At 41.4% G+C, this 26736-nt stretch overlaps 1 protein-coding gene across 1 annotated transcript in view; it reads right to left on the bottom strand.

Annotated features, from left to right (window-relative positions):
- Positions 1-1905: 1905 nt before the first annotated feature.
- The window catches only part of PNLIPRP3 (pancreatic lipase related protein 3), a 41986-nt gene continuing 17155 nt past the window's right edge, over positions 1906-26736 (bottom strand). The window contains exons 5-12 of the mRNA XM_021699805.1: positions 26251-26359; positions 15006-15125; positions 14800-14922; positions 11360-11478; positions 8324-8456; positions 6128-6239; positions 3385-3552; positions 1906-3099 (exon numbers count right to left, since the gene is read on the bottom strand). Of these exons, the coding sequence (XP_021555480.1) occupies positions 3036-3099; positions 3385-3552; positions 6128-6239; positions 8324-8456; positions 11360-11478; positions 14800-14922; positions 15006-15125; positions 26251-26359 (948 nt within the window). The 3' untranslated portion in view covers positions 1906-3035. The remainder of the gene's footprint in view (positions 3100-3384; positions 3553-6127; positions 6240-8323; positions 8457-11359; positions 11479-14799; positions 14923-15005; positions 15126-26250; positions 26360-26736) is intronic.

The raw sequence follows: 26736 nt of genomic DNA, 5'->3' as shown, positions 1-26736 counted from the left end.
CTTAGCCTGTTGTGTTAGCAACCAGATTCCAAGCCATCCAATATTCTACCCACAGCTCTCATTAGTATAGCCCTTCCAACTTTGTAAGGTGCTAATACATACTCTATTCTTTAAATAGAAAGAGAAAGAGAGAAAGCATGAGCGAGCACAAGAGAGCTGCAAGGTGCTCAGTCTCCACTGCCCAGCATGGAGGAACCTGAGTCTCATCACATCTCTCAACCTAAGAACTGGTTTACAGGAAATACACAGGATGGAGAAATGTGTGAAATGATACCAAGAGGGTTCCAGCAGTTGCATGTGAGAAAATTTCCAGGACGAGTGACCTGCTTTATTTAATGACTGGTGTGCAGGAAGGGGAAGGGAGGAGCTGTTACAGGTGAAAAGGGACTGAGGGACAAGTCAATCAGAGACAGTATAGGGATTTTGCTTGGCTCCCAGTTTATTTTTTTTAATTTTTATTATTTTTTAAAGATTTTATTTATTTATATGACAGAGAGAGACACAGCGAGAGAGGGAACACAAGCAGGGGGAGTGGGAGAGGGAGAAGCAGGCTTCCCGCCGAGCAGGGAGCCTGATGTGGGACTTGATCTCAGGACCCTGGGATCATGACCTGTGCCGAAGGCAGATGCTTAACTGACTGAACCACCCAGGTGCCCCGTTCCTGGCATTTTTTAATTTTCTTTTCTTTTTTTTTAAGAATTTATTTTTATTTATTTGACAGAGAGACGGCGAGAGAGGGAACACAAGCAGGGGGAGTGGGAGAGGGAGAAGCAGGCTTCCCGCCGAGCAGGGAGCCCGATGCGGGGCTCGATCCCAGGACCCTGGGATCAATACCTGAGCTGAAGTCAGACGCTTAACGACTGAGCCACCCAGGCGCCCCACTGGCTCCCAGTTTAAACAAACTCACTGCCAAAAGACATTTTTCAGGCAATCTTGGAAATTTCAAAACCACCTCAATATAAGATGATATGGAGGAAATACTGCTAATTTTTTTAGTTAATATGAAGCTCACTTAAAAATGATTATTGTTGGGGCACCTGGGGGGCTCAGTCAGTGAAGCGTCTGACTCTTGACCTCACCTCAGGTCTTGATCTCAGGGTTCAGGCTTTGCGTTGGGCTCCACGTTGGGTGGGGAGCCTACTTAAAAAAAATGATTATTGTTGATCTTTATAAAATGGATATTGTAGTTTTGTTCAACGATTTGAAGTATAAATGGAAAGGAGTACAGTAAAACCAAACAGGTTTGGAGGTGAGCATTTGGGGTGATATGATGACAAGGTATGGGTGAATCAATGGCAATGAGGGGTGGCGGAAATCAATGGCTCACTGGATTGGTAGTCACTCGTCAACATTAATGGCAGTCCATTCAAGGAGCAGAATTTCCTATCAGTCCTTGCCCCAACATCTGCTGGTTCACAATACTAAGTTACCATAATGGAGGGCATTCAGAGAGAAAGGATGTCATTTTTTAGTGCTTTCTGAGGGAAAAATACACATGGAAAACAATGTCATCATTCTAAACTTTGAGAATCCCTTTGCCTAGATAGACCATGCACACTTTTTTATCCTCACAACATTCTTGTAATACAAGAAAAAAAAAAAGACAGTAAGATCTATGGAACAGAAAGTTTGTGTTTTATTAAAATAGGTTGCCAGAAGTTAATTGACTCCCATCTGTCTTTCCAAGCTTAGAAAGAGCCAGCCAAGAGGCCTCTTGGGCAAGGAGGCAGGCCAGGACTCAGAGCCTAATGCTGCTACTTGATCCATAACTCTCCCTGCTGGTGGCCAAGCCCTTTTAAAAAAAAAAAACAAAAAACAAAAAACAAAGAAAGGCTGAGCAGAGAACAGTTGCAGGGTCAGGACAAGGAAGGTGTCCTGCCCCCAGAGTCATGGGGCCGACTCCACTGCCAGATTGCCGAGGAGTGTTGGGCTGCCACACTGTTAGTAGGTCTCAGAGACTCAGACCCTCCCACGGGGATGCTCATGGCCACCCTGCTCCCGGGCTGGCCTAGGCCTTGGGTTGACATGCCCACCAGAGAGTAGACAATCAGCCAGATTGTGCCAAACATGTCCGCATCTCCTTTCCCCCTTCCATTGAGTCTCATGCTCCAATCAGTCTTCTATCTCCCACTTGCACAATGGGAAAGAGACACCCCACTCGGTTCTCTGCTTTCTGCCCTGTTAGGGGCAGGTTTAAGTACATCCAGGGGCCTTTTCTTGATGTTCGCTTGTCAGCAAGGCACCAAGGAGAATCAAGAAAACTCCTGCAGAGGATCTGTCATCATTTCTTTTCAACAACATTTATAGTACAGTGCTGGGGACTAAACACTAAACCCATTAGAAAACAGAGCAGATAAAAACAGTCATCTTTGATTTACCCTGGATACAGACACCTGAATTACAAAAAATTGAAGCGAAGTTTTAAAAAATTGACACAGTTAAATATTACAGGATTATTATTGCAAACACAAAGGGATAGTCAAGTGCTTTACAAATGAAATGCTGCCTTTAGGCTAAATGCAAATTTGCAATGGGGCTTTCAAGGTCCAGAGAGGAGTAATTCTCCCCCTGCAGGTGGCTTTGAGAGAAGGGGCTGATGATCCTCAGGGCCTATTGCTAACTATTGGACATATCACAGATAAGCCCCCAAATCTCTTTTACTTCACACACACCTGAAGACCAAGGAACACCTTGGAAATACTAATGTACTCTCATCGGTTTTCATTATTAATACATAGACATATCAACCCACAGGGTTATCATCTACAGATCATGAACTATAGCCATAATTTGTCTTAGCAAGATTTAACAACATAATAAATATTCTTTATATCGTTCTAGAACTGTGCTTATTCTACCTGGAGATACTCAAAATGTGCTTCAAGTACTCAACCAGAGTCTCACTCTTACGCAATTTATACCACCACACTTTGGCATCACCTCCTCTCACTCACGAAGGCCAAGTTTGGTTCAGATACCAACCAGAAGAAGATTCTTTCTTTCATTAAATAAATCCATCAAGACTGTATCTGAAATTAGCATGGTTTCAGGATCTGGGCAATATTGGGTCCCATAATGTCCTGGCTACAGAAGGTAGATCTGAAAAATTTTAAGGGGGAAAAAAAGGATATTAAAATGATTCGAGGGGGAAAAAGAGACATGGTAGATCTAACGTAATGAGTAATTATTATTTTGTAATCACTTTTGCAAATATAATGTTCATTTTTTAAAATAAGTTTCCTTTTCTTTAATTATAAAATTTCAAGCTGTACAAATTTTTATATAAGTTGCAAATTTCAAATCATATGTAGGTTTTAAATACCATTAAAACTTTAAACTCTGTTTAATACAGAGTTTAAAATACAAGGGAAAGGTAATACTTACTCATATCCATGTTTTCCAGATATATCTGTCACCATTTCTGCTCCCAACTTATTCTGAGAACGCCCAAACAAATATTCCTTCCAAATGAACTCAATATTTGTAACATTTCCAACATTAACGTCTGCATCAATTAACTTTGTATAAGTCATGCCTGGCTTAAGTGTTCCACTGTAAACAGAAAAAGAAGACTCATAAGCTCACACTGGGTATTCTCGGTGCTGAAGTGAAGCCACATCTGTGTTGTATCATGAAAGAGGAAGTCACGTCTGCTGGCATTTGCTTGCAGGAGATTTATTGTTTTTGTTCATGTCGATCAGCATCTTGGAATAGCAGGGTTCTGAAGCTTGAAAGGAAGGGTGAGGTAAATGTTCCCATTCCCTACTTGACTAGTAGATGTTGGGGAATGCCTAGAGAGGCATTATCTTGATGGGATCTCCATAATGAAAGGTCTGGTCTTGGCTTTCTAGTCTCAGAACACCAGATTTTTATTGACACCAGGAAATGATCACACTGTCAACGAGGAGCTAAATTCACAGAAAACTGATCTCTCTGTTCCCAAGGGGGAAATGTTTTCTTTTTATTAACCAAAATGTCCTCCAACTCTCTCCCTGGTAACTTCTTCACTTGCATGAAAAGAATGACGTAACCAAACTAGTCATCAGAAGATGTTTTGGTGAGCATGGCAACAGAGCAGAGAAGTGGATTATCTTGAGGCATAAGGCACATCTTATCCAAGCCAAAATGAGACCAGATGTGATTTCCCTATTTCTCTTGTTTCCTTCTTCCATTCTTAATGTATTGTCTATCTCCTCTCATTAGAAGAAAAGCTCCACAAGGACAGGACCTGTGGCTGTATTCTTAGCAATCAGAACAATTCCTGGCACACAGTGGGCATTTAAATGTTTGTTGAGTGAATGAATTTTGCTATTCCCAGGGCCTGTCTTACTCTATTCCATGTAGAATTAATTGCTTTACTTTTCTTCCAGCTTCTTAGGGATAATCTTCCTGTTGCTCTCTGGACTGCCTTCACTCAGTGAACCTACTGTGCGGACCTCCATAACTGTGTCATTAGAAGCCCACATGACTAAAATATAATCCACAGGGAGGGGCCAGACTCTTGATGCTTGACTGAAAAATAGGAATAGAGAGCGTGCAGACGTGTTAATCTGACTTCATTTCAAGATGGGACATACACCGTAAACCAGAAATACTGAATTATTCTTAAAAGAGCATTGGACGACTATGCAACAAGATGACAGACTGCTTCTTTAAATATTTGCAAAAGAAATGCAGAAATGTCAAAATATTCTTACAATTTTTAAAAAAGATTTTATTTAGTTGTTTGAGAGAGAGAGTGCGCAGGCGCTAGGGTGAGTCGGGGGGAGGGGCAGGAGAAAGGACTCTTAAGCAGACTCCCCGCTGAGCACAGAGCCCCACATGGGGATCGATCTCATGACCCTGAAATCATGACCTGAGCCGAAACCAAGAGTCGGATGCTCACCCGACTGAGCCACCGAGGTGCCCCAAAATATTCTCACAAATTTTTAAGCAGGTCGGGGTGGGAACTGCCTATTTGTTCCCACCTGCCCCAGGTCAGAGGCCTTTATGCAGAGCTCAAACTGCCCAGCCTTAGGCAATATCCTGTGGGCCTCAGAGCCACAAGCACACGAGTGATCGTATTGAACTGCTCTCAGGGAACTAGCTTAATGGAGACACGAAGAACATGTGGAAATAAGATATGTTAAGACAGGGAAGGGTATTTGGAACAGAGGAACCACCTGAGTGAAGTCAAAGAGAGGAAAAGTGGGATCTAGTGAATGGTGGGTAGTGCAATCAGGGTAATCTGGCTGAGCTGAAGATGAACAAACCAGATGGTGGGAGACAGGGCTGGAAAGGTGGGCTGGAGCCTGTGCGTTCACCAGGGTCCAGAGGATCAGACTGAACCCATAGTTGCCGGCAGGTGCACTGAGGCAAGATGATGTGCACCAACGGCCAGAATGATTAATCTGCCGCATCCTTTGACTGACAAAATAACCACAGAAATCTCTTGTTTTTCATGCCCCTGCCCAATCTTTGAAGACGATGGAAAGCAAAGAGGCAAAAATCTAATCCATTCATTGGTTTGCAAAAAGGAAGCATCTAATTAGTGTGCATAACCTTAATTCTGGAATGGATTACAGAATTAAACAACGTAAGTAAAATCTCTAATACAAAAATGCTAAGGCTGACCAAAGAAAAGATTAAAGGAAACTCAAGATAAAAGGGGACTTTAGCCAAAGGTACACAGTGAATGTCTCTGCTGAATTATTCCCACCTTTGACTATTTCAACACTTGTCTGGTATCTGTGCATGCTACTCAGACAGCTTATTAGAAATCTGGCCATTTATATAAATGTCTTATTCTATAAGTAATTTGAATCTATACAAACCAAAACATAGGCGAATTTGTATAATGTTAATGGACTGGATTAACAATAACTTGTTTATTGTCCACTTATCTAGATCTATAATTTTATGCTATCATTTTCTAACCTTTTCTGTTTGTAGGTGAACTGCAGAGAAAATAGAGCCTATGATTTCTATTTTATATCTGGAAAGCCAGAAGTGAAAAGAAAAGTCGAATGTGTCAGGACAGCCTGTGGCATTCCGCTGTCGGAAAAGCCCGAGCTGCTGACTGAGCCAGTCTGAGCGAGTGCCCAGCACCGTGCCACCTGCCACTGCCTCGTCCTTGGCCCTTGCCTACCTGGCCATCACAAACTCTTCCGTGTTCCCGGTTGTTCCACCTACACGGAGGATCAGGGTCCCTTGAGTGGCATTGTTTCCATCGAGTTTGACAGATAATTTGTGCCTCCAACCTGGAAATTAAAACAAAACAAAACAAAAAAGTGAAAATGAAGAGGTGAAAACACGAGAAAAGCATGACCTCCTGGGCACTTTGATGTGAACGCAACTTTCAGCCTTGAACACGGCTGTTCGTGTTCATGAAAAAGCACAACTTTATATAGCTTGAGTGACTTTGGTGAAAAACTACATTTAAAAATACATATAAATGTACATGATTTCATGTTATGAAAGTAAATAGTGTCATGATATTCTCTAAAGAAAATTCTTTAATTTTCCAGGCATTTTTATGACTTTTTAAAATGGAAGTGTGTGTCTTCTTCTATCTATTACGTTTGTATTCTGCAGCATGTATGTTTTGCACAGCCAGGTTTTTATTGGCCATGGTTTGGCAACTAACCCAGAATAAATCTAGAAAACCTAGCGGGCAAGAGGATCTGTGCTTTTTAGAATGGGAGGCGAAGTGAGCTGTCCCTTCGTCTCCCGCGGGTCTCTGTGCTCAGAATGCCCAGTTAGCCCAGGTCTTGGGCAGCACAAAGCCTGCCAACAGGACAAATCCCTTGCAAGTGGCCACGGGTCACTTTTACAAAATCTGGAACGAAACAGATCTTTCATTGTGAATTCTGGAACTGCTGTATGTTTAGTAACACATTGAAAAAAATGCAATTCTTCCTAAAATTGTTTGAAAAACGTGTGAATGGGGAAAAAAATCTCCAGAGGGAATTTTCAATTCCTGAGTTAATCGTTGCGGAGTTCTTCCCTCCTCAGCCCACACCACTGCCGTGTCTGCACGGAAACCCCTGTCCCCAAGCTCCCAGAGACGGCATTGGTGCTTTATCGGCTTTATCCCATGAGCCCTCGGAACCATCTCATCTGACCTTTTAGCATATCTGGTGCAGTGGATCCATCCTTCCTTCCTCATTGTCTTTCTTTCCCTGGCTCCTTTTACTGCTCTCCACACCGGTTTACCTTCTCTCTCTGAAAGAGACTGAGACCTTCCTCAGTTTCTTTTGCAGGTTCTCTTTCTCTGCTCTCTTTCTTCTTATTTTACACACTTTTTTGGGTAATTTCATCCTCCTCCTCCACAGCCCTGATGGCTGTCTACACACAGGTATATCTCTCAAATTGCTATCTGTAGATCGCATCGGTCTCCTGTATCTCTGACTACCTTGTGGGCACACCCCCCCCCACACCCCAAGGCATCTCAAAACCTGGTAGGTTAGAAACTGAGCCCATCAGCCTCCTCCAAGCCAGACTTTCTTCCTGTGTCATCAAGTTCAGCAAATGGAACAACATCCAGCGAGCCAGAATCATCCTTGACTTCTCGACTTTTGGCATCCCTCAAATCCATTTGCCAGGTTCCATTTTGCTTCTACCTCCCAACCATCTCTGTACTTTCTCCCTGTCTCCTACCTTTCTGTCCAGCTTTATTGAGACATGAACATTGTGGATGTGTATACCGTGATACACACATAATGATATATTGTGAAATGATTAGCACACAAGGTTAGTTACCATCCATCACCTTCCATGGTGGTGAGGCAGCACTTGTCCTAACAAGTCATTCTGCTTCCATCTTGTCTCCCTCTAATCTATGCGGCAACAAGAATGGCTTTTTAAGAAACCAATGTGATAATCTTAACACCCTTTGGTGGCTTTCCAGGAACTCATAAATTCCGAACTCCCCACATGGCTCATGATTTCATTATTGACTTAATTTACATCTCCTGCCTCATCTCATATTACTCTCCTCCTGGCCTCCACAGTCCTGACATGTGCTGTTCCTTCTGCCTGGAATGCTTCCATTTCCTTCTCTCTTACTCATCTTTCAGGAGTCCACTCAGAAATCACCTTCCCCCAGAAAGCTCCATTGACTTCGTTGTGGAAGACCCTCTTTTGCATGTCTCTTAGCAGAACGTTTATTACCCGGGATTAAAACTCCCCACTAGTCTAAACTCACGGTATTGCTTCCTCCCTGCATCCTCAGAGTCTGGCCCAGTGCCCAGTTATTTAGTAGACACTCAGTAAAAACTGTTGAAGTTTTAAAGATAAGTACCTTAAAGCATTACAATAAAAAAAACTGAGCTTCAATACTTACGGGCAAATGGGGAAAGAGACCCTGTGTTTAAAAAATAATATGATCTATTAGGCTGCGTATTTTTGAGGTGAAATCTATCAGCAAAATGACCCATTGTTGGGCAACCTTCTTTGGGACAATGGAAGCAATTTCCCTGGTGACAGAAAAAAAGAGGTAGATTAGAAATGTAATTATAAATGTTGACCTTCAATAAACTCTTGATATATTATTAAACCATGATAAATCTTTGAAATTTAAATAAAGCACATGCATTTAAAAATGACTAAGTTGCCTAATGGGCTACCCTGTTTTCAAAAACAAAACAAAATAAAACAAAAACAACTGAGAGGAAAAAAATGGCCTATTAGAAATGTGAGTAATGCTATGAATAGAGAATCCCCAGAAGAGGAAAGTCAAATAGTCTATAATTATGGAAAAAGCTGCTCAATCTTACTAGTTGTCAGGAATGGGCTAATGAAAACAACATACAATTTCATACTCAGCAGATCTGCAAAAATTAAAACAATTTGCAACATCAAGTAGTGGTGAAGACAAGTGTGGGAATCTCATTTGCTCCTGATGGGAATGTAAATTGACAGATGTTGCAGACAGCAATTTGGTAATGTCTAATAGAGACAGAAATGTGAGGTGCCTGGGTGGCTCAGTCAGTTAAGCATCCGACTCCTAATTTCAGCTCAGGTCATGATCTCGGGCTGGGATCAAGCCCCACGTGGGGCTCTGCTTGTCCTTCTCCCTCTGCTCCTTCCCGTGCTTGCACTCTCTCTCAAATAAATAAATAAAATCTTAAAAAAAAAGACAAATGCACACATGCTTTGACAATTTCACTTGTATTACATGCCATAAAGAAGCTTCCACACAAGCACACTAGCAGACATACAGAAGTGTTTATTGAGAACTGCTTTTTTTTTTTTTTTAAAGATTTTATTTATTTGTTTGACAGAGAGAGACACAGTGAGAGAGGGAACACAAGCAGGGGGAGGGGGAGAGGGAGAAGCAGGCTTCCCGCCGAGCAGGGAGCCCGATGCGGGGCTGGATCCCAGGACCCCGGGATTATTACCTGAGCTGAAGGCAGACACTTAATGACTGACCCACCCAGGTGCCCCTGAGAACTGCTTTTAATAACAAAACACCTGAAACAACCAAAATGTGTATTAGTAGGGGAATGAAGAAATCAACTGTGACTGATTCCTATAAAATAAATACATTAGATCTACACATATCAATGTAGATCTCAAGTTTATAAAATTTAACAACAACAAAAAAGCAAATCCAGGAAGATAAGTGTAATACTATTTATCTGATACATATTGGATTTACTCCAAACCCTGCCTCAGAGGAGGGTGGGAAGGAATGAAAGGGAATGAAATTTTATCTGTACATTTTAAAATTCGGAGCAAAACTAACAAAATGTTAACTTAAAAAAGTCTTGGTAGCGGTGTTTGAATATTTGTTATTTTAAGTTTTGAAGTTTCGGATATATAAACCATGAACATTAAGGCTAGGATTATAGTAAAGCATCCCATGTAAAACTCTATTTTTAATGAAGAAAACTTGTAACAATAATAAAAGGGCGCATATTTATTAAGGGCTTACCACATGCCAGGCACTTTTTAAGCACTTTATGTGCATTTTACTAATTGATCCTCACAAGCCTCTTTATTATTATGGTGCTTCCAGCCTCCTTATCAAACAGACGAGGAAACCGAAGTGCAGAGCAGTTAAAGAATTGGTCCAGTGATGCGTGTCTAGTAAGTGAGGGAGCAAGGATGTGAACCAGACAGCCTGGTACTAGAATTCCTCCTTCATTTTATTTTATTTTATTTCATTCTGTTCTGTTCTATTTATTTCACTTCACTTCCTTTTTACGACTGTTTGGGTAGAAGCACAATAAAACATGTCAAAAAAATTGATGCAATGTTCTCTAGTTTGTAGCCATAATTGGCATCCATGTGGCACAGGAGCCTAAGCTTCTCCCATCTCGTAGACTGTAGCCCATTATCTCTGACTAGACTGTAACTCCGAGGGCTTCTTCCATATGCCTTCAGTACAGTAAGTGTCAAGGTCCGTTTAGCCACTCAGAGCAGCATCTGGGGCCAGAAGGAGGAGGAGGCGACATAGAAGGAGGTGATTGGGGAAATGCCAGGGTTTGGCTGGCAAGCTCCCCAAGCATGGCAGTTCACCAGGGCATGCCATGGGTAAGAACAACTGGCTCCCGAGACGGAGAAGGTGGCCGAAGGGCATCCAGTCACCTTGCTCTGTTTAAGAGGACGGAAACAGCTCATTCCTGTCCCAACACTAAACTTAGCCACAAAGTGCTATTACTTACAATAAACTCCAGCTGGAAACCCCACATTTTCTACCCTGATAAAACAGGGAATTAGGTCTCTGAAGCGTAAGAAGGAAAATCTTTCCACTTCTCACTACAAAATGGATTTTCTTTCTCCTTTTCATAGTGTTAACCAAATGAAAATTACATTTAGTTCAGATCTGGCACCGTGTGTTTTATGACTTAAACAAAATCAGATTTGGTATTTTGTCACTTATTGATCTGTGTGGAACTCCTGTGAGCTATATGCCTTAGTTCGACTCTGTATAAATAATTAAATTTTAATAAAATAATTTTCACGTTCCAAGTAAATAGTAATATGTTTGGTTGTAGCTATTGATTGGTTCAACCTTCTCGGGGCATCTTTGAAGATGACATTTAAAATATACACACAGACAATTTTTTGCCCTGGACTTATGCCTGTTACACAGTAGCATCTAATTACTGCATAACAAATGGCCCCAAACACAAACTTGGATATAATCTTCAAAAGAGCTGAAACAACCAGAATACAAATAGTTGGTTTAGTTATTTAAGCCCTTCAGCAATCCAGCTACTGTTCAGCACTCCGCACAGAGAAAGAATCTATTATTTCCCAAGATGGCAGATGCATTTTTTGCCACATACTCAAAGTACTAATTTTTCGTTGGCCGATCATGGTTCAAAAAATGACTTGCTAATTAAATACCACAGCAAAATACTTTACTTACCGCTTTGAAAGATCTGTAGGATCTACAAGGATAAGAAATAAATGCATCAGGATTGAGAATGCTTTCAGTATAGAAGCGATGACTTCGGGCATGGTTGCAATCAAAGAAGGAAACCACTTCTGCAAAGACAATTTCCAATTAATTAATAGCAATAAACAGATTAACTGATAACTAATAGTAAGAACCATTTCTTAGAAAAGTAACTTAAAAAAACAGATTCTTGACTTGGGATGTCTAGACAGCCAGACCTTGTATGTAGGCTTGGATACTGAACAACATTTATCAATAGCATATATCCTTTTCTTTGTACCAAACAATTCTTTGTGTGAATCTCAAGGGACATTCAAGCAGGGTAAATAAACAAATGCAAATAGAAATGACTTTGTGTTCTGATACTATTATCTTCAACACTTCCCGGATCTTTGACCTAGAGCTTTCAAGCACTTAGAGCTTTCAGAATTCTTGTGCACACAGCATCTCCACCTTAGACCAATTTGTTCTCTGTCTCCCTGTTTCTGCATGAAGACTGAACTCCCTCCTATTCAATCACAACACAGCCAACAATGTTAACCCATGCACACCTTCAACTGAGCTTCGAGGTGTCACAGGTGAGAGGTATTATAAAGAATGCTACAGACAAGTTAGTTCTGTCATTGCCAGGCATGACATTATGGCCACTAATAGTTCAGATTATTGCAATAATAAATAAGATGCATCTAAATACATTTGTGCATTCTGAAGTTAGCATAGCATTCTAGTCACTTATGCTCTTAAATCTTCTATAGCAACATCTTTAGTGTCTGCCATGGACTAGTTTTCCAATGACCTACACAACTTGGTTGATCTTTGAGAATCTAGATTTTGTTTTAGTATATGTGGTAGTCATTATACTGTAATAGTGGCCTCCAATGAGTCACTCTTTTTTAGGTCCTCACCCCTTTGCAATAACAGATTACCATTCCTCCCTTCAAGAGCAAGGAGCCTATTTTTTTTTTCACTCCCCCCAACCAACCCTAGATTGCAAGCTAGTCCCCTGACTTGCTTTGACCAACAGAACATGGAGAAATTGACCCCATGCAAATTCAGGTCCTCAGTCTTAAAAGACCTTCTAGCATCCACGGTGGCCTTCTTAGAACCCAGCTTTTCTGTTAAGAAATCCTGGTTAACTGGCTGGGAAGAAAGGCCCCGAAGATGAACAGACCACTTAAAGAGAAGAACCAGTACCAAGACCCCAGACGTGGAAGACCATGTTGAATCTTCCCACCTAGCTTAACCCAGTGTAGCCCCCAACTGGATGCAATCACACAACTCACATCGCAAAGCAAAGTTTCTATAGAACTCTGCCTTAATCTTGACCCTCAGAACAATGGGCAATGAAACCATTGTTCTTTTAAGCCATTCTGGTTTGTCATGCAATAGATAACTGAGACAGGGTAACTTCAGAAAGCAAGATCAATAAATGGCATCATTTTTTTTTTTAAACAAGGACATCTCTTACGTCAGGTCTTTTTATATTCAGATTTATATGCACAATTAATTGTGATGTAGACAAGATGGTTCGTTAGCATTTGGGAAATATAAATTTTAAAAGTAAGTGATTTCTTAGTCATAAGTATAATGTAAATCAAATATCTTAATGTCTTCGAACTCACCTAAATCATAACATGAATGATACACATACTTTTTTTTTTTATTTAAGATTTTATTTATTTGACAGAGAGAGACACAGTGAGAGAGGGAGAAGCAGGCTTCCCGCCGAGCAGGGAGCCTGATGTGGGGCTCCATTCCAGGACCCTGGGACCAATGACCCGAGCCGAAGGCAGACGCTTAACGACTGAGCCACCCAGGTGCCCCGATACACATACTTTAAATAGAGTTGTAGGAAATTTTATAACATCTTAAAATGATAGCTTGTGAAAAATTTATTTTACTTGAATTAATTCTTTACAGAATTTCAAATGTTCTGTGTATGTATATAAAGAAATATTATGATCTATATTTTACCCTAATAGAAAGGATTTTAAGTCATAATACAGAAAATAAGAAGAGGAATAAGTTTTATAATAGGCCTTATTTGAATGAATTTTGCTTATCTCTTCTAGCTGGAATTGGCTTTCTCGTTTTGAGTGTCTGTAATTCACCAGTTATTGTTTCTTTTCTTCAGTAGGCATTGCAAACAGATACTTCTAATCACATTTACTCTTCAGAACAGATATTAAAACTTTGCAATTTGTCTCTAGAGAAGAGGACATTCCAGCTACTCTCAAGGTCATGATCTGTGTATCTTTCCCCTACACCAGCCAATTGGAAGATCAAATAATTACATCATCAAGATACTCTGACCATGTGGAATCAGAGGGTGAGATATTTAGAGTCATTCATTTACTGTCATATCATCATACATTATAGTATTATGCATTTTATATATTATGTATGATATGTTTCATTATTTACATGTTGATGATATGCAGATCCAGAGAATAATGAAATCCCCAAATAATAACTTCTGTTGCCTTATTACCAGGTGCTCTATAGATACTATTGTTATTGGACACTATTATAAAGGGTTAAATACTATTTGTTTATTTGTGATTAATTTAATGTATAATCCATAGTGATTCTGTTAAAAAGTAAGTCAAACCATATCTCTCTTCTGCTCCAAATCCTCCCATGTCTCCCATCTCACTTGAGTAAGAGCTTAAATCTTTATAATGGTCCATAAAGCCCTGTATTATCTCCTTCTGCCCCTTCTCTAACCTCATGCCTCCTACTCTCCTCTTTCAATTCACTCCAGCCACAGTAGGCTCCTCACTGCCATGAACTCCCCAGGCAGGCTCTTGCTCCAGGCCCTTTACACTGGCTGCCCCCCACCCATTGGCCTGGCATGCCTTTCTCCCAGGTATTCTCATGGCTAACTCCTTTAGGTCATCTTTTCAGTAAGGACTCCCTGACCACCCTATCAAAAATCTCCTTTCCCCACTTGACCCCCACTATCACCAACACCTCATATTTCATTCTATGCTTTATTTTGTCTCCTTACTCTATTATTGTTTTTCAAGCAAATTAGAGTATTAGCTCCATCATGGAGGGGTTTTTGTCTTTTGTATTCATTTCATTTTGTATTCTGTTCCTAGAATAATGCCTGGCACATAGTAGGTACTCAATACATCTTGCTGAATGAATAAGCATATCCTTCTCATTTACATTGAATGACTACAACATGCTAGACATTCTGACAGGCCCTGGGGATACAAAGATAATTAAGACACGGACCCTGATCTCACAGATCTCACAACTGGTGGGAGCTTTATGAATGTGACTGTGTTTTGGGCTAAAGCATATTTTTATATTATATTACGTGCAAAAGGGTGTGGATCCTGTCCAAGGAGGGAGCCGTGTGAATGTATAATAGCCAGCTTCATATTTTAGAAAGTATTTACCTTCCTTGTAAGCGTTGAGATCAAAGTTAAATAAAGGTGTTATTAAGTCTTCACATCCTGGCATATGCTTCCCTCCATTTGGGTAAAAGTCAAGGTGACCACAAGCATTAATAGTCCCAGCACCTGAAATAGATAAAAGCAGGATAAATGCTTCTAAAATTCTTTTCCATGCTTCAGTGTAGTTTCTGTTTGTATTGAAAACTTACCAAACTCAAAGAGCAAGCGAACTGCATTTGTATGAATGACATCAACAAATTCGGCATCCGAGGGGTCCAGCCTAACTTCATTTGGAGTATTGTGGAAATATGGCCCGGCTGGGTCCAACCCTGGAAAAAAATATGAAAATCCATTAAACCAAGACACGTTCTCTCTAAGAGTATATTCATAGTGTTGTTATTTTGGAAGGATAGATGGTGAGGGCAAGGTATTCTTTCCTTTATGGTATATATAGGTCAAACACCACGCAAGACAAAGTATAGATACATAAATTGAGTATAGACATGCAGGTCTCTATAGATTACAATGTCACATTCCTATTCACAAGTAAGGCTGTGTCCAGACAATGCCAAAACAATTAACAAAGTCAGAAGGATCAAATTCTAGGGTCTGTGCAGGATTACCATATACCTAATTGAGGTATGGATTGCAGATGATCTCAAAAGCAACATCTGTATGCAAAAATAGAGATAAAAATAAAAGATAAGAGCTCTTTAGCATGTAAACATGAATCTACAAAGCAACACACTTAAGCTTAGTTTTCAGCTGTGGCTCATTATTTCCTCTTCATTACATTACAAATGAAAAGCCTGACATCCGGTGATGTGAAGTGACTTGACAAGGTCACCATATACTGGAGGCAAAATGGACTAAGAGCACAAGTGTCTAGACCCTCAGCCCACTGTCTCCTGTTCAAATATCTAATAAAGATAAAGGTAAGATATCTAGAGGTCTCTAAGATGTTATGACCATTCACATATCCACTCATTTATACATTTGACACTTATTTATCAAGCACTTACCATGTGCCAGGAACTAGGTTCAGCACTTGGATACAAAGAATAAGGCCTAGCCTTGTCCTCAAAGAGCTTTGTGTTTGATGGACACAAAGAGAGAAGACAGCTCGATTCAGGATGCTCTCAGTGCAGAGACAGAGGTGAGCCTAGGTATTATGCAAGCACAGAGAAGCAACGCATAAGCCAGTCTTGGGAAATTGGGACATGCTTCTGCTGGAGATGGGAAATACGAGCAGAGATCTGAGGAACCAGAAGAGTCGGCCAGGGTAAAGAGGGGTCAGCAGCGCCCCAGGGGTAAGAAAGATACTCTTCATGGCCTGCAGGTGAAACAGTTAAGCACATCTGGGAAACTGTAACCGGTTTTTGAGGGCTGGTGTACAGAGTTTTAGAACTGGGTGAAAGACAAAACTAGCATTGTAAGCAGGAGCCAGATGTAATCTGAACCACGCAAAAGGGTTTGGACATCCTCTGGTTGGCAATGGGAAGCTCTTACAAGTTTGCAAAAGGGGAGATAACATTTTAGCAAAAATCCCTTTGCTGTAAAGTGGAGACTGGATCCCAGAGTGGAGAGGACTTGGAGCAGAGTGGCCTGAGCCCTGTGGAAATGTGGCAGGAGCGAGCAGTGAAGGCTTGTGCCCCACGCTTCCAAGACACAACAGTCCCAGGATCGATCTTCAATGCTAGGAAGTTCATTTGATTGTTTAGTGTGCAATCGCCAATTCACTGCAAGCTTCTGATGAAGTCAAGAGCTCTGCAGAGATGCATCCAAATATGAGACCCACCTCAGAGTCTACTGATCAGAGAGGGGCAAATAGCAGGGAAGCAGGGCCCTTGCATTTGGGGGGTTCCAGGTCTCAGGAGGAAAGGCAGCAGAAGGTTCAACTTAGGCATGTCTTAAAATCTATCATTTAATTTTGCTTTGAACTGGTTTTATGATAAAGTTGGTATCTTTCTTTTTTTTTTTTTTGAAGGTAGCAAATCTATTTATTTATTTTTTAATTCTTATGTTAATCCCCATACATTACATCAGTAGTTTTAGATGAAGTGTTCCATGATTCATTGTTTGTGCATAACACCCAGTGCTCCATGCAGAATGTGCCCTCCTCAATACCCACCACCAGGCTAACCCATCCTCCCACCCCCCTCCCCTCTAGAACCCTCAGTTTGTTTTTCAGAGTCCATCGTCTCTCATGGTTCGTCTACCCCTCCGATTTCCCCCGCTTCATTCTTCCCCTCCCGCTACCTTCTTCTTCTTTTTTTTTCTTAACATATATTGCATTATTTGTTTCAGAGGTACAGATCTGAGATTCAACAGTCTTGCACAATTCACAGCGCTTACCAGAGCACATACCCTCCCCAGTGTCTATCACCCAGTCACCCCATCCCCCCCACCCCGCCCCCCACTCCAGCAACCCTCAGTTTGTTTCCTGCAATTAAGAATTCCTCATATCAGGGCACCTGGGTGGCTCAGTTGGTTAAGCGACTGCCTTCGGCTCAGGTCATGATCCTGGAGTCCCGGGATCGAGTCCCGCATCGGGCTCCCTGCTCGGCGGGGAGTCTGCTTCTCCCTCTGACCCTCCTCCCTCTCATGCTCTCTGTGTCTCATTCTCTCTCTCTCAAATAAATAAATAAATAAATCTTTAAAAAAAAAAAAAAGAATTCCTCATATCAGTGAGATCATATGATACATGTCTTTCTCTGTTTGACTTATTTCACTCAACATAATACCCTCCAGTTCCATCCACGTCGTTGCAAATGGCAAGATCTCATTCCTTTTGACGGCGGCATAATATTCCATTGTATATATATACCACATCTTCTTTATCCATTCATCTGTCGATGGACATCTTCGCTCTTTCCACAGTTTGGCTATTGTGGACATTGCTGCTATAAACATCGGGGTGCACGTACCCCTTCGGATCCCTACTTTTGTATCTTTGGGGTAAATACCCAGTAGTGCAATTGCTGGATCGTATGGTAGCTCTATTTTCAACTTTTTGAGGAACCTCCATACAGTTTTCCAGAGTGGCTGCACCAGCTTGCATTCCCACCAACAGTGTAGGAGGGTTCCCCTTTCTCCGCATCCCCGCCAACATCTGTCGTTTCCTGACTTGTTAATTTTAGCCATTCTGACTGGTGTGAGGTGGTATCTCATTGAGGTTTTGATCTGGATTTCCCTGATGCCGAGCGATATCGAGCACTTTTTCATGTGTCTGTTGGCCATTTGGATGTCTTCTTTGGAAAAATGTCTGTTCATGTCTTCTGCCCATTTCTTGATTGGATTCTTTGTTCTTTGGGTGTGGAGTTTGATGAGTTCTTTATAGATTTTGGATACTAGCCCTTTATCTGATATGTCATTTGCAAATATCTTCTCCCATTCTGTCGGTTGTCTTTGGGTTTTGTTGACTGTTTCCTTTGCTTTGCAAAAGCTTTTTATCTTGATGAAGTCCCAATAGTTCATTTTTGCCCTTGCTTCCCTTGCCTTTGGCGATGTTTCTAGGAAGAAGTTGCTTCGGCTGAGGTCAAAGAGGTTGCTGCCTGTGTTCTCCTTTAGGATTTTGATGGACTCCTGTCTCAAATTGAGGTCTTTCAACCATTTGGAGTCTATTTTTGTGTGTGGTGTAAGGAAATGGTCCAGTTTCATTCTTCTGCATGTGGCTATCCAATTTTCCCAATACCATTTGTTGAAGAACCTTTGTTCAAGAAGGTTCTTGAATGGAACCTTTGTTCCATTGGACATTCTTTCCTGCTTTGTCAAAGATGAGTTGACCATAGAGTTGAGGGTCCATTTCTGGGCTCTCTATTCTGTTCCATTGATCTATGTGTCTGTTTTTGTGCCAGTACCATGCTGTCTTGATGATGACAGCTTTGTAATAGAGCTGGAAGTCCGGAATTGTGATGTCGCTGGCTTTGCTTTTCTTTTTCAACATTCCTCTGGCTATGCGGGGTCTTTTCTGGTTCCATACAAATTTTAGGATTATTTGTTCCATTTCTTTGAAAAAAGTGGATGGTATTTTGATGGGGATTGCATTGAATGTGTAGATTGCTCTAGGTAGCATTGACATCTTCACAATATTTGTTCTTCCAATCCATGAGCATGGAACGTTTTTCCATTTCTTTGTGTCTTCCTCAATTTCTTCTTCTCTTTGGTTAGATTTATTCCTAGGTATCTTATGGTTTTGGGTGCAATTGTAAATGGGATCGACTCCTTAATTTCTCTTTCTTCTTTCTTGTTGTTGGTGTATAGGAATGCCACTGACTTCTGTGCATTGATTTTATATCCTGCCACTTTACTGAATTCCTGTATGAGTTCTAGCAGTTTTGGGGTGGAGTCTTTGGGGTTTTCCACATAAAGTATCATATCATCTGCAAAGAGTGAGAGTTTGACTTCTTCTTTGCCGATTTGGATGCCTTTTATTTCTTTTTGTTGTCTGATTGCTGTGGCTAGGACTTCCAATACTATGTTGAATAGCAGTGGTGATAGTGGACATCCCTGCCGCGTTCCTGACCTTAGGGGGAAAGCTCTCAGTTTTTCCCCATTGAGAATGATATTCGCTGTAGGTTTTTCATAGATGGCTTTTATGATATTGAGGTATGTACCCTCTATCCCTATACTCTGAAGAGTTTTGATCAAGAAAGGATGCTGTACTTTGTCAAAAGCTTTTTCTGCATCTATTGAGAGGATCATATGATTCTTGTTCTTTCTTTTGTTAATGTATTATATCACATTGATTGATTGCGGATGTTGAACCAACCTTGCAGCCCAGGGATAAATCCCACTTGGTCATGGTGAATAATCCTTTTAATGTACTGTTGGATCCTATTGGCCAGTATTTTGGTGAGAATTTTTGCATCCATGTTCATCAGGGATATTGGTCTGTAATTCTCCTTTTTGATGGGGTCTTTGTCTGGTTTTGGGATCAAGGTAATGCTGGCCTCATAAAATGAGTTGGGAAGTTTTCCTTCCATTTCTATTTTTTGGAACAGTTTCAGAAGAATAGGTATTAATTCTTCTTGAAATGTTTGGTAGAATTCCCCTGGGAAGCCATCTGGCCCTGGGCTTTTGTTTTTTGGGAGCTTTTTGATGACTGCTTCAATTTCCTTAGTGGTTATAGGTCTGTTCAGGTTTTCTATTTCATCCTGGTTCAGTTTTGGTAGTTGATACATCTCTAGGAATGCATCCATTTCTTCCAGGTTATTTAATTTGCTGGCATAGAGTTGCTCATAATATGTTTTTATAATTGTTTGTATTTCTTTGGTGTTGGTTGGGATCTCTCCTCTTTCATTCATGATTTTGTTGATTTGGGTCATTTCTCTTCTCTTTTTGATAAGTCTGGCCAGGGGTTTATCAATCTTGTTAATTCTTTCAAAGAACCAGCTCCTAGTTTCGTTGATCTGTTCTACTGTTCTTTTAGTTTCTATTTCATTGATTTCTGCTCTGATCTTTATGATTTCTCTTCTCCTGCTGGGTTTAGGCTTTATTTGCTGTTCTTTCTCCAGCTCCTTTAGGTGTAGGGTTAGGTTGTGTACTTGAGACCTTTCTTGCTTCTTGAGAAAGGCTTGTATTGCTATATACTTTCCTCTTAGGACTGCCTTTGCTGCATCCCAAAGATTTTGAATAGTTGTGTTTTCATTTTCATTGGTTTCCATGTATTTTTTTAATTCTTCTTTAATTTCCTGGTTGACCCATTCGTTCTTTAGTAGGATGCTCTTTAGCCTCCATGTATTTGAGTTCTTTCTGACTTTTGTCTTGTGATTGAGCTCTAGTTTCAAAGCATTGTGGTCTGAAAATAGGCAGGGAATGATCCCAGTCTTTTGGTACTGGTTGAGACCTGATTTATGACCTAGGATGTGATCGATTCTGGAGAATGTTCCATGGGCACTAGAGAAGAATGTGTATTCCGTTGCTTTGGGGTGGAATGTTCTGAATATGTCTGTGAAGTCCATTTGGTCCAGTGTGTCATTTAAAGTCTTTATTTCCTTGTTGATCTTTTGCTTAGACGATCTGTCCATTTCAGTGAGGGGGGTGTTAAAGTCCCCCACTATTATTGTATTGTTGTCAATGTGTTTCTTTGCTTTTGTTATTAATTGCCTTATATAATTGGCTGCTCCCATGTTAGGGGCATAGATATTTACAATTGTTAGATCTTCTTGTTGGATAGATCCTTTAAGTAGGATATAATGTCCTTCCTCATCTCTTATTACAGTGTTTGGTTTAAAATCTAATTTGTCTGATATAAGGATTGCCACCCCAGCTTTCTTTTGGTGTCCATTAGCATGGTACATGGTTTTCCACCCCCTCACTTTCAATCTGGGGGTGTCTTTGGTTCTAAAATGAGTCTCTTGCAGACAGCATATCGATGGGTCTTATTTTTTAATCCAGTCTGATAGCCTGTGTCTTTTGATTGGGGCATTTAGCCCATTTACATTCAGGGTAACTATTGAAAGATAGGAATTTAGTGCCATTGTATTGCCTGCAAGGTGACTGTTACCGCATATTGTCTGTGTTCCTTTCTGGTCTATGTTGCTTTTAGGCTCTCTCTTTGCTTAGAGGACCCCTTTCAAGATTTCCTGTAGGGCTGGTTTTGTGTTTGCAAATTCCTTTAGTTTTTGTTTGTCCTGGAAGCTTTTTATCTCTCCTTCAATTTTTTTTTTTAAAGATTTTTTATTTATTTATTTGAGAGAGAGAGAATGAGAGAGCACACGAGAGAGAGGAGGGTCAGAGGGAGAAGCAGACTCCCCGCCGAGCAGGGAGCCCGATGCGGGACTCGATCCCGGGACTCCAGGATCATGACCTGAGCTGAAAGCCGTGGCTTAACCAACTGAGCCACCCAGGCACCCTCTCCTTCAATTTTCAATGACAGCCTAGCTGGATATAGTATTCTTGGCTGCATATTTTTCTCATTTAGTGCTCTGAAGATATCCTGCCAGTCCTTTCTGGCCTGCCAGGTCTCTGTGGATAGGTCTGTTGCCAATCTAATGTTTCTACCCTTGTAGGTTACATATCTCTTCTCCCGAGCTGCTTTCAGGATTTTCTCTTTGTCTCTGAGACTCGTAAGTTTTACTATTAGATGTCGGGGTGTTGACCTATTTTTATTGATTTTGAGAGGGGTTCTCTGTGCTTCCTGGATTTTCATGCCTGTTTCCTTCCCCAAATTAGGGAAGTTCTCTGCTATAATTTGCTCCATTATACCTTCTGCCCCTCTCTCTCTTTCTTCTTCTTCTGGGATCCCAATTATTCTAATGTTGTTTCGTCTTATGGTATCACTCATCTCTCGAATTCTGCCCTCGTGATCCAGTAGTTGTTTATCTCTCTTTTTCTCAGCTTCTTTATTTTCCATCATTTCATCTTCTATATTACTGATTCTCTCTTCTGCCTCATTTATTCTAGCAGTTAGCGCCCCCATTTTTGATTGCACCTCATTAATAGCCTTTTTGATTTCTACTTGGTTGGATTTTAGTTCTTTTACTTCTCCAGAAAGGGTTTCTCTAATAACTTCCATATTTTTTTCAAGCCCAGCTAGTATCTTTAAAGTGATGATTCTGAACTCTAGATCTGACATCGTACTAATGTCCATATTGAGTAGGTCCCTGGCAGTCGGTACTACCTTTTGTTCTCTTTGTTGAGGTGATTTTTTCCGTCTTGTCATTTTGTGCAGAGGAGAATAGATTAATGAGAGAACAAAATGCTAGCAGAGTAACAACGTCCCCAGAAAATATACTCTAAACAAATCAGAAAAGACCTGAAGCAGTGGGAAAAGAAAGGGAAAGAGAGAAAAAAGAAAAAGAAAAAAAAAGAAAAAGATAAAGATAAAAACAAAAACAAACAAAACAACAACAACAACAAAAAAACCAGAATGTGATCAAATATGATCAGGCTGGTATACAGATCAGTGCCACACACTAGATTTGGGGTGTATTTTGGTCTTTTAGAAGAAAGTGCCTCCCAAAATTTTAAAGAAAGAAAAACTTATATATGTACAAAAATAAGGGTTGATATGATGAAGGGATGGAATATGAATGTAAAGATGGAAATTATAAAAAATTTTATAAAAGGAATTGATAAGAAGTTGTTTGAAAAAAGAAAGAGGAGGATTTAAAAAAAGAAAAAAGAAAAAAGAAAAAAAAAGGGAGAGGATGTGATCAGGCAGGGGAATAGAAAACACCATATACTAGAGATTTAGGGTATATTTTAATCTGTTAGAAGAAACTATCTCAAAATTTTAAAGAGAGAACAACTTATATATATAAGCCAAAAATACGGGTAACTACTATGAAGGGATAGAATATGACTCTAAAAATGAAAAATAAAAATTTTTTTTTTTTAAAAAAGGGATTGATAAGATGTTGGTTGAAAAAGGGAAAAAGAAAAATTGAAAAAGAAAAAAAAAGAAAAAAAGTTAAAAAAAAATTAACTTTGAAAGAGTAAAGAATCATGGTAAAAAAGCCATGAATTCTATGTGCAGTATTCCCCTAGCGCTGGAGTTCTGCCGTTCTCATTGATCGGTAAACTTGGTCTTGGCTGGCTGTTCTCCCTGATCTTCTGGGGAGGGGCCTGTTGCCATGGTTTCCAAATGTCTTTGCCGGAGGCGGAATTGCCCCGCCCTTGCCCCCTCCCGGCTAAGTAATCTGCTCGGGTTTGCTCTCCCGGGCTTTTGTTCCCTGCGAGCTTTCCGTACAGCTTTGGAGGCGGAGAGTGAAAATGGCGGCCTCCCAATCTCCACCGCGGAGGAGCCGAGAACTCGGGGCCCCGCTTCCAAGTGAGCCCCCAGAGAAAAGCCGTCAGTCACTCCCGTCTCCCTGGTCTCCAGCCGCACTCCGTGCTCACCCGGCCTGTGACCGCGCGTTTCTATCTCTGGCACCCGAGCCCGGGTGGCGTCTCCAAACCCAGCAGATCCCTGCGGCGCACTCCCGCGCGGCTCCTCCCGGGGGAGGAAGGTGAGTCTCCCCGGATCTGCCGCTTGTTGGGTCCCTGCTGGAGGAGCAGGGGCCCGACTGTGCCGCGGATCACGGTTGATGGCAACCCAGAGCTGAGAGCCCCCGCCTCAGCTCTGTCTCTGCAGCCGGCTTCCCTGCTCCGACACCTGGGAGCTCTGCCACACTTGGGCACCCCCGGTCTTTCTGTGACCCGTGGGTCCTGGGACCACACTGTCCCACGAGGGTTCCACCCCCCGCTTAGCCACCAGAGTGACGTCCCTCAGTGGAGACGACTTCTAAAAGTTCCGATTTTGTGCTCCGCGGCTCTATCACTTGCCAGAAGCGGCCGCCGGAGGCCCCTCCCCCGCCGTCTAGCCTCCCGAATATCGCCTCGGATTCACTTCTCCGCTCGTCCTACCTTCCAGAAAGTGGTCGCTTTTCTGATGAGAGAGTTGTTGCTCTTCTTTTCTTCGATCTCCTGTTGAGTTTGTAGGTGTTCAGAATGGTTTGATCCCTATCCAGCTGAATTCCTGAGAGGAGACGAAATCCAGGTCTCCTACTCCTCCGCCATCTTGCTCCGCCCCCCGCTAATTTCTTTCTTGAAGTTTTAGTTCTTTTGTTACTCAAGGAACATGACTGTTCAAAAACTAACCACTTGCAAGGAATATAGATTGTGGCATCTAAATTATAGCAATCTTTGGATTTTCAGAGAGCCTTTAAAAATGTATTGTTTTCTATTTACTCAACGGGATAATTCACTTGGGAGGAAGAATTGGGAGTTATATAGTATCTGATTTTTGAAATCAAAATTGAGAAAAACAAAATCTTCACAAATTTATGGTAACCCAGTGTGATTTTTAGTACATGAACAGCAATGTTCCTCCCTCTCATTTATGGCTGAAAGGCTGTGTAGGCCCCATGACGTTCCATCGTCCCAAACTCTGCCTGTTTCTTCATTCCCCCAGGCCTGAAAACTTAGAGCAAAGGGAGATTTTTGCTACCCAATGACTTCAGAATAAAAATACAATTTTATTATCCCAAATAAGAAAGATGGCCGTGGGCTGGTGCTGTTGTTGGGGTAGGGATTGGGAACTAGAAGAAAGGAAGTTTTCAGCAGGAGAAGTCTGCTATACTGAGAGGCTGCAGAGAGAAAACACTGTACATGCAATTTGGAGTTCTTAACTATTTTTAGAAAAAGATACTTAAAGTTCAAATTTGAATTTAAAGCATAAGTATGTGTGTGAACTACAGTTTATTGTTTTAACCAACAGGAAATGTACACCTACTATGTGTCAGGCCTGGGGAGGTGTGGGGGTAAGGAAGACTTCCTTAGTAGTTCAGAGTCTATCAAAATAAACAGGTGAATGAATAATTGTATATATATGTATATGTATGTATATATGTTATATATGTATATATGTATATATATAACCATGCAACACAAGAGTTGCATTTTCGGATATAATAGAGGGATATTTCAAAGGATATGGGAAGTAGAGAGAATTAACTCTGTCTGAGGAAGGTGCATTTGAAATGAATCTTGAAAGATGAACTGTGGCCATTTAGGGCAAGGGGCAATAGCTTGGGGCAAGGCACAGAAATACGAAAAGCCACGATGAAACATGAACCATTTATGTGACAAGCTAAGAGGCTTTGGGCAATGGAAGGTTCCAGCAGTGAGTGACACAGCCTGTATTTGGAAACATGAGGACTTGGTAGCACTTGTGGGGGATTGGGCTGGGGGACCCGTCACGAGTGACCAAATCCAGGCGAGCAATGAAGAAGGCCTGAGCTGGGACAGTGACCAGGACACGGACAGGTGCAAAGCGGATGAGGAAATCCGGCACCTGCTGACTGAATATTGGTTGGGGATGCAGAGTAGAGAGACGCTAGGGCAACTTGTTGATACTGAGGCTGATACTTCGATCTCATTCCATCTGACTCAATTGGTTTGGAAGTCGGCGTGCAGGGAAGGGAAATGATTGATTATCATCCTCAAAAACCTAATTCACAGTATATACTAATTCATGCTAATTCGTAGTCTACATACCTGACTCTGCAACTTATTTTTAGACTTAATAGTATATCCGGGGGTAATATTCAACATTCTAGCAACTGGAACAGCCTGGGCACAGGCCTTAAACCAGTTCCACACAGCCAGCATCCACTGTGAGCTGCGCCCCCGATGTGTCCAGGACATCCTTCCAGAACCACCAGTGAGGCTCTCACTCATTCTTTGTGTTAGCGGCATGGCGTTGCACAGCATGTCATCTCCATCAGCCGTCCTCGGCTGGTAGAGGTCAGCTCCCATTGCTTTACCACCACAGGTAATGCCACAGTGAACATTCTCTAACGTGGATCTACACCCTCATGCTTTGAAAATCCTTTTATGTGTAGTTGAGTCCCATTTTCTCCTATCTTACATTTGCTTCCTCAACTTCAGTTGGTGTTTCAGATACTTGATTTTGTGTGTAAACAAATGTGTAAGCAAATTCCAGGCCCAACCCCAAGGCAGGCTTACCTGTTATTCTTCCAAGGCCTGGTACCCTCGACCCAGCTTCCCCGGCCAGATGTGCTCCCACGCTGTGGCCAATCAAGTGAACTTTAGAAGGAGAATATCCAAATTTTTTCTGATAGGATTTTTAAAGGAAAACAGAACACGTATTTTTAAAAGACCAGGTGGAATGGCTTACATGTGCTTGACCTAAGCTTGACATATTTGTCCCTCTCACACACAGGATGGGAATTAGTCAATGGACAAAGTGACCCCCGACGTCCACTCACCTCCTTGTCTGGCTGAAGGAGAAAGCACCGGGCAGGACTGGAGGTCAGGTTTTTCTTCCTGTGTTAAGGGGCCTCGTGGTCCTCAGGGAAGAACAGCCCAGCAACCACATCTATGGCTTCCAGCCCATGCCCATTCTTCCTGAGACCCAACCCTTCCGGAATACACCCAACACAGGTCAAATGCAGTCATACCCAGGCTATTACCCACCTTACCTATGTCTGT

Source organism: Neomonachus schauinslandi, chromosome 6 (genome assembly GCF_002201575.2).
Source record: "Neomonachus schauinslandi chromosome 6, ASM220157v2, whole genome shotgun sequence".
NCBI classification, from domain to species: Eukaryota; Metazoa; Chordata; class Mammalia; order Carnivora; family Phocidae; genus Neomonachus; species Neomonachus schauinslandi.
This window is presented reverse-complemented; position numbering and strand designations above follow the sequence as displayed.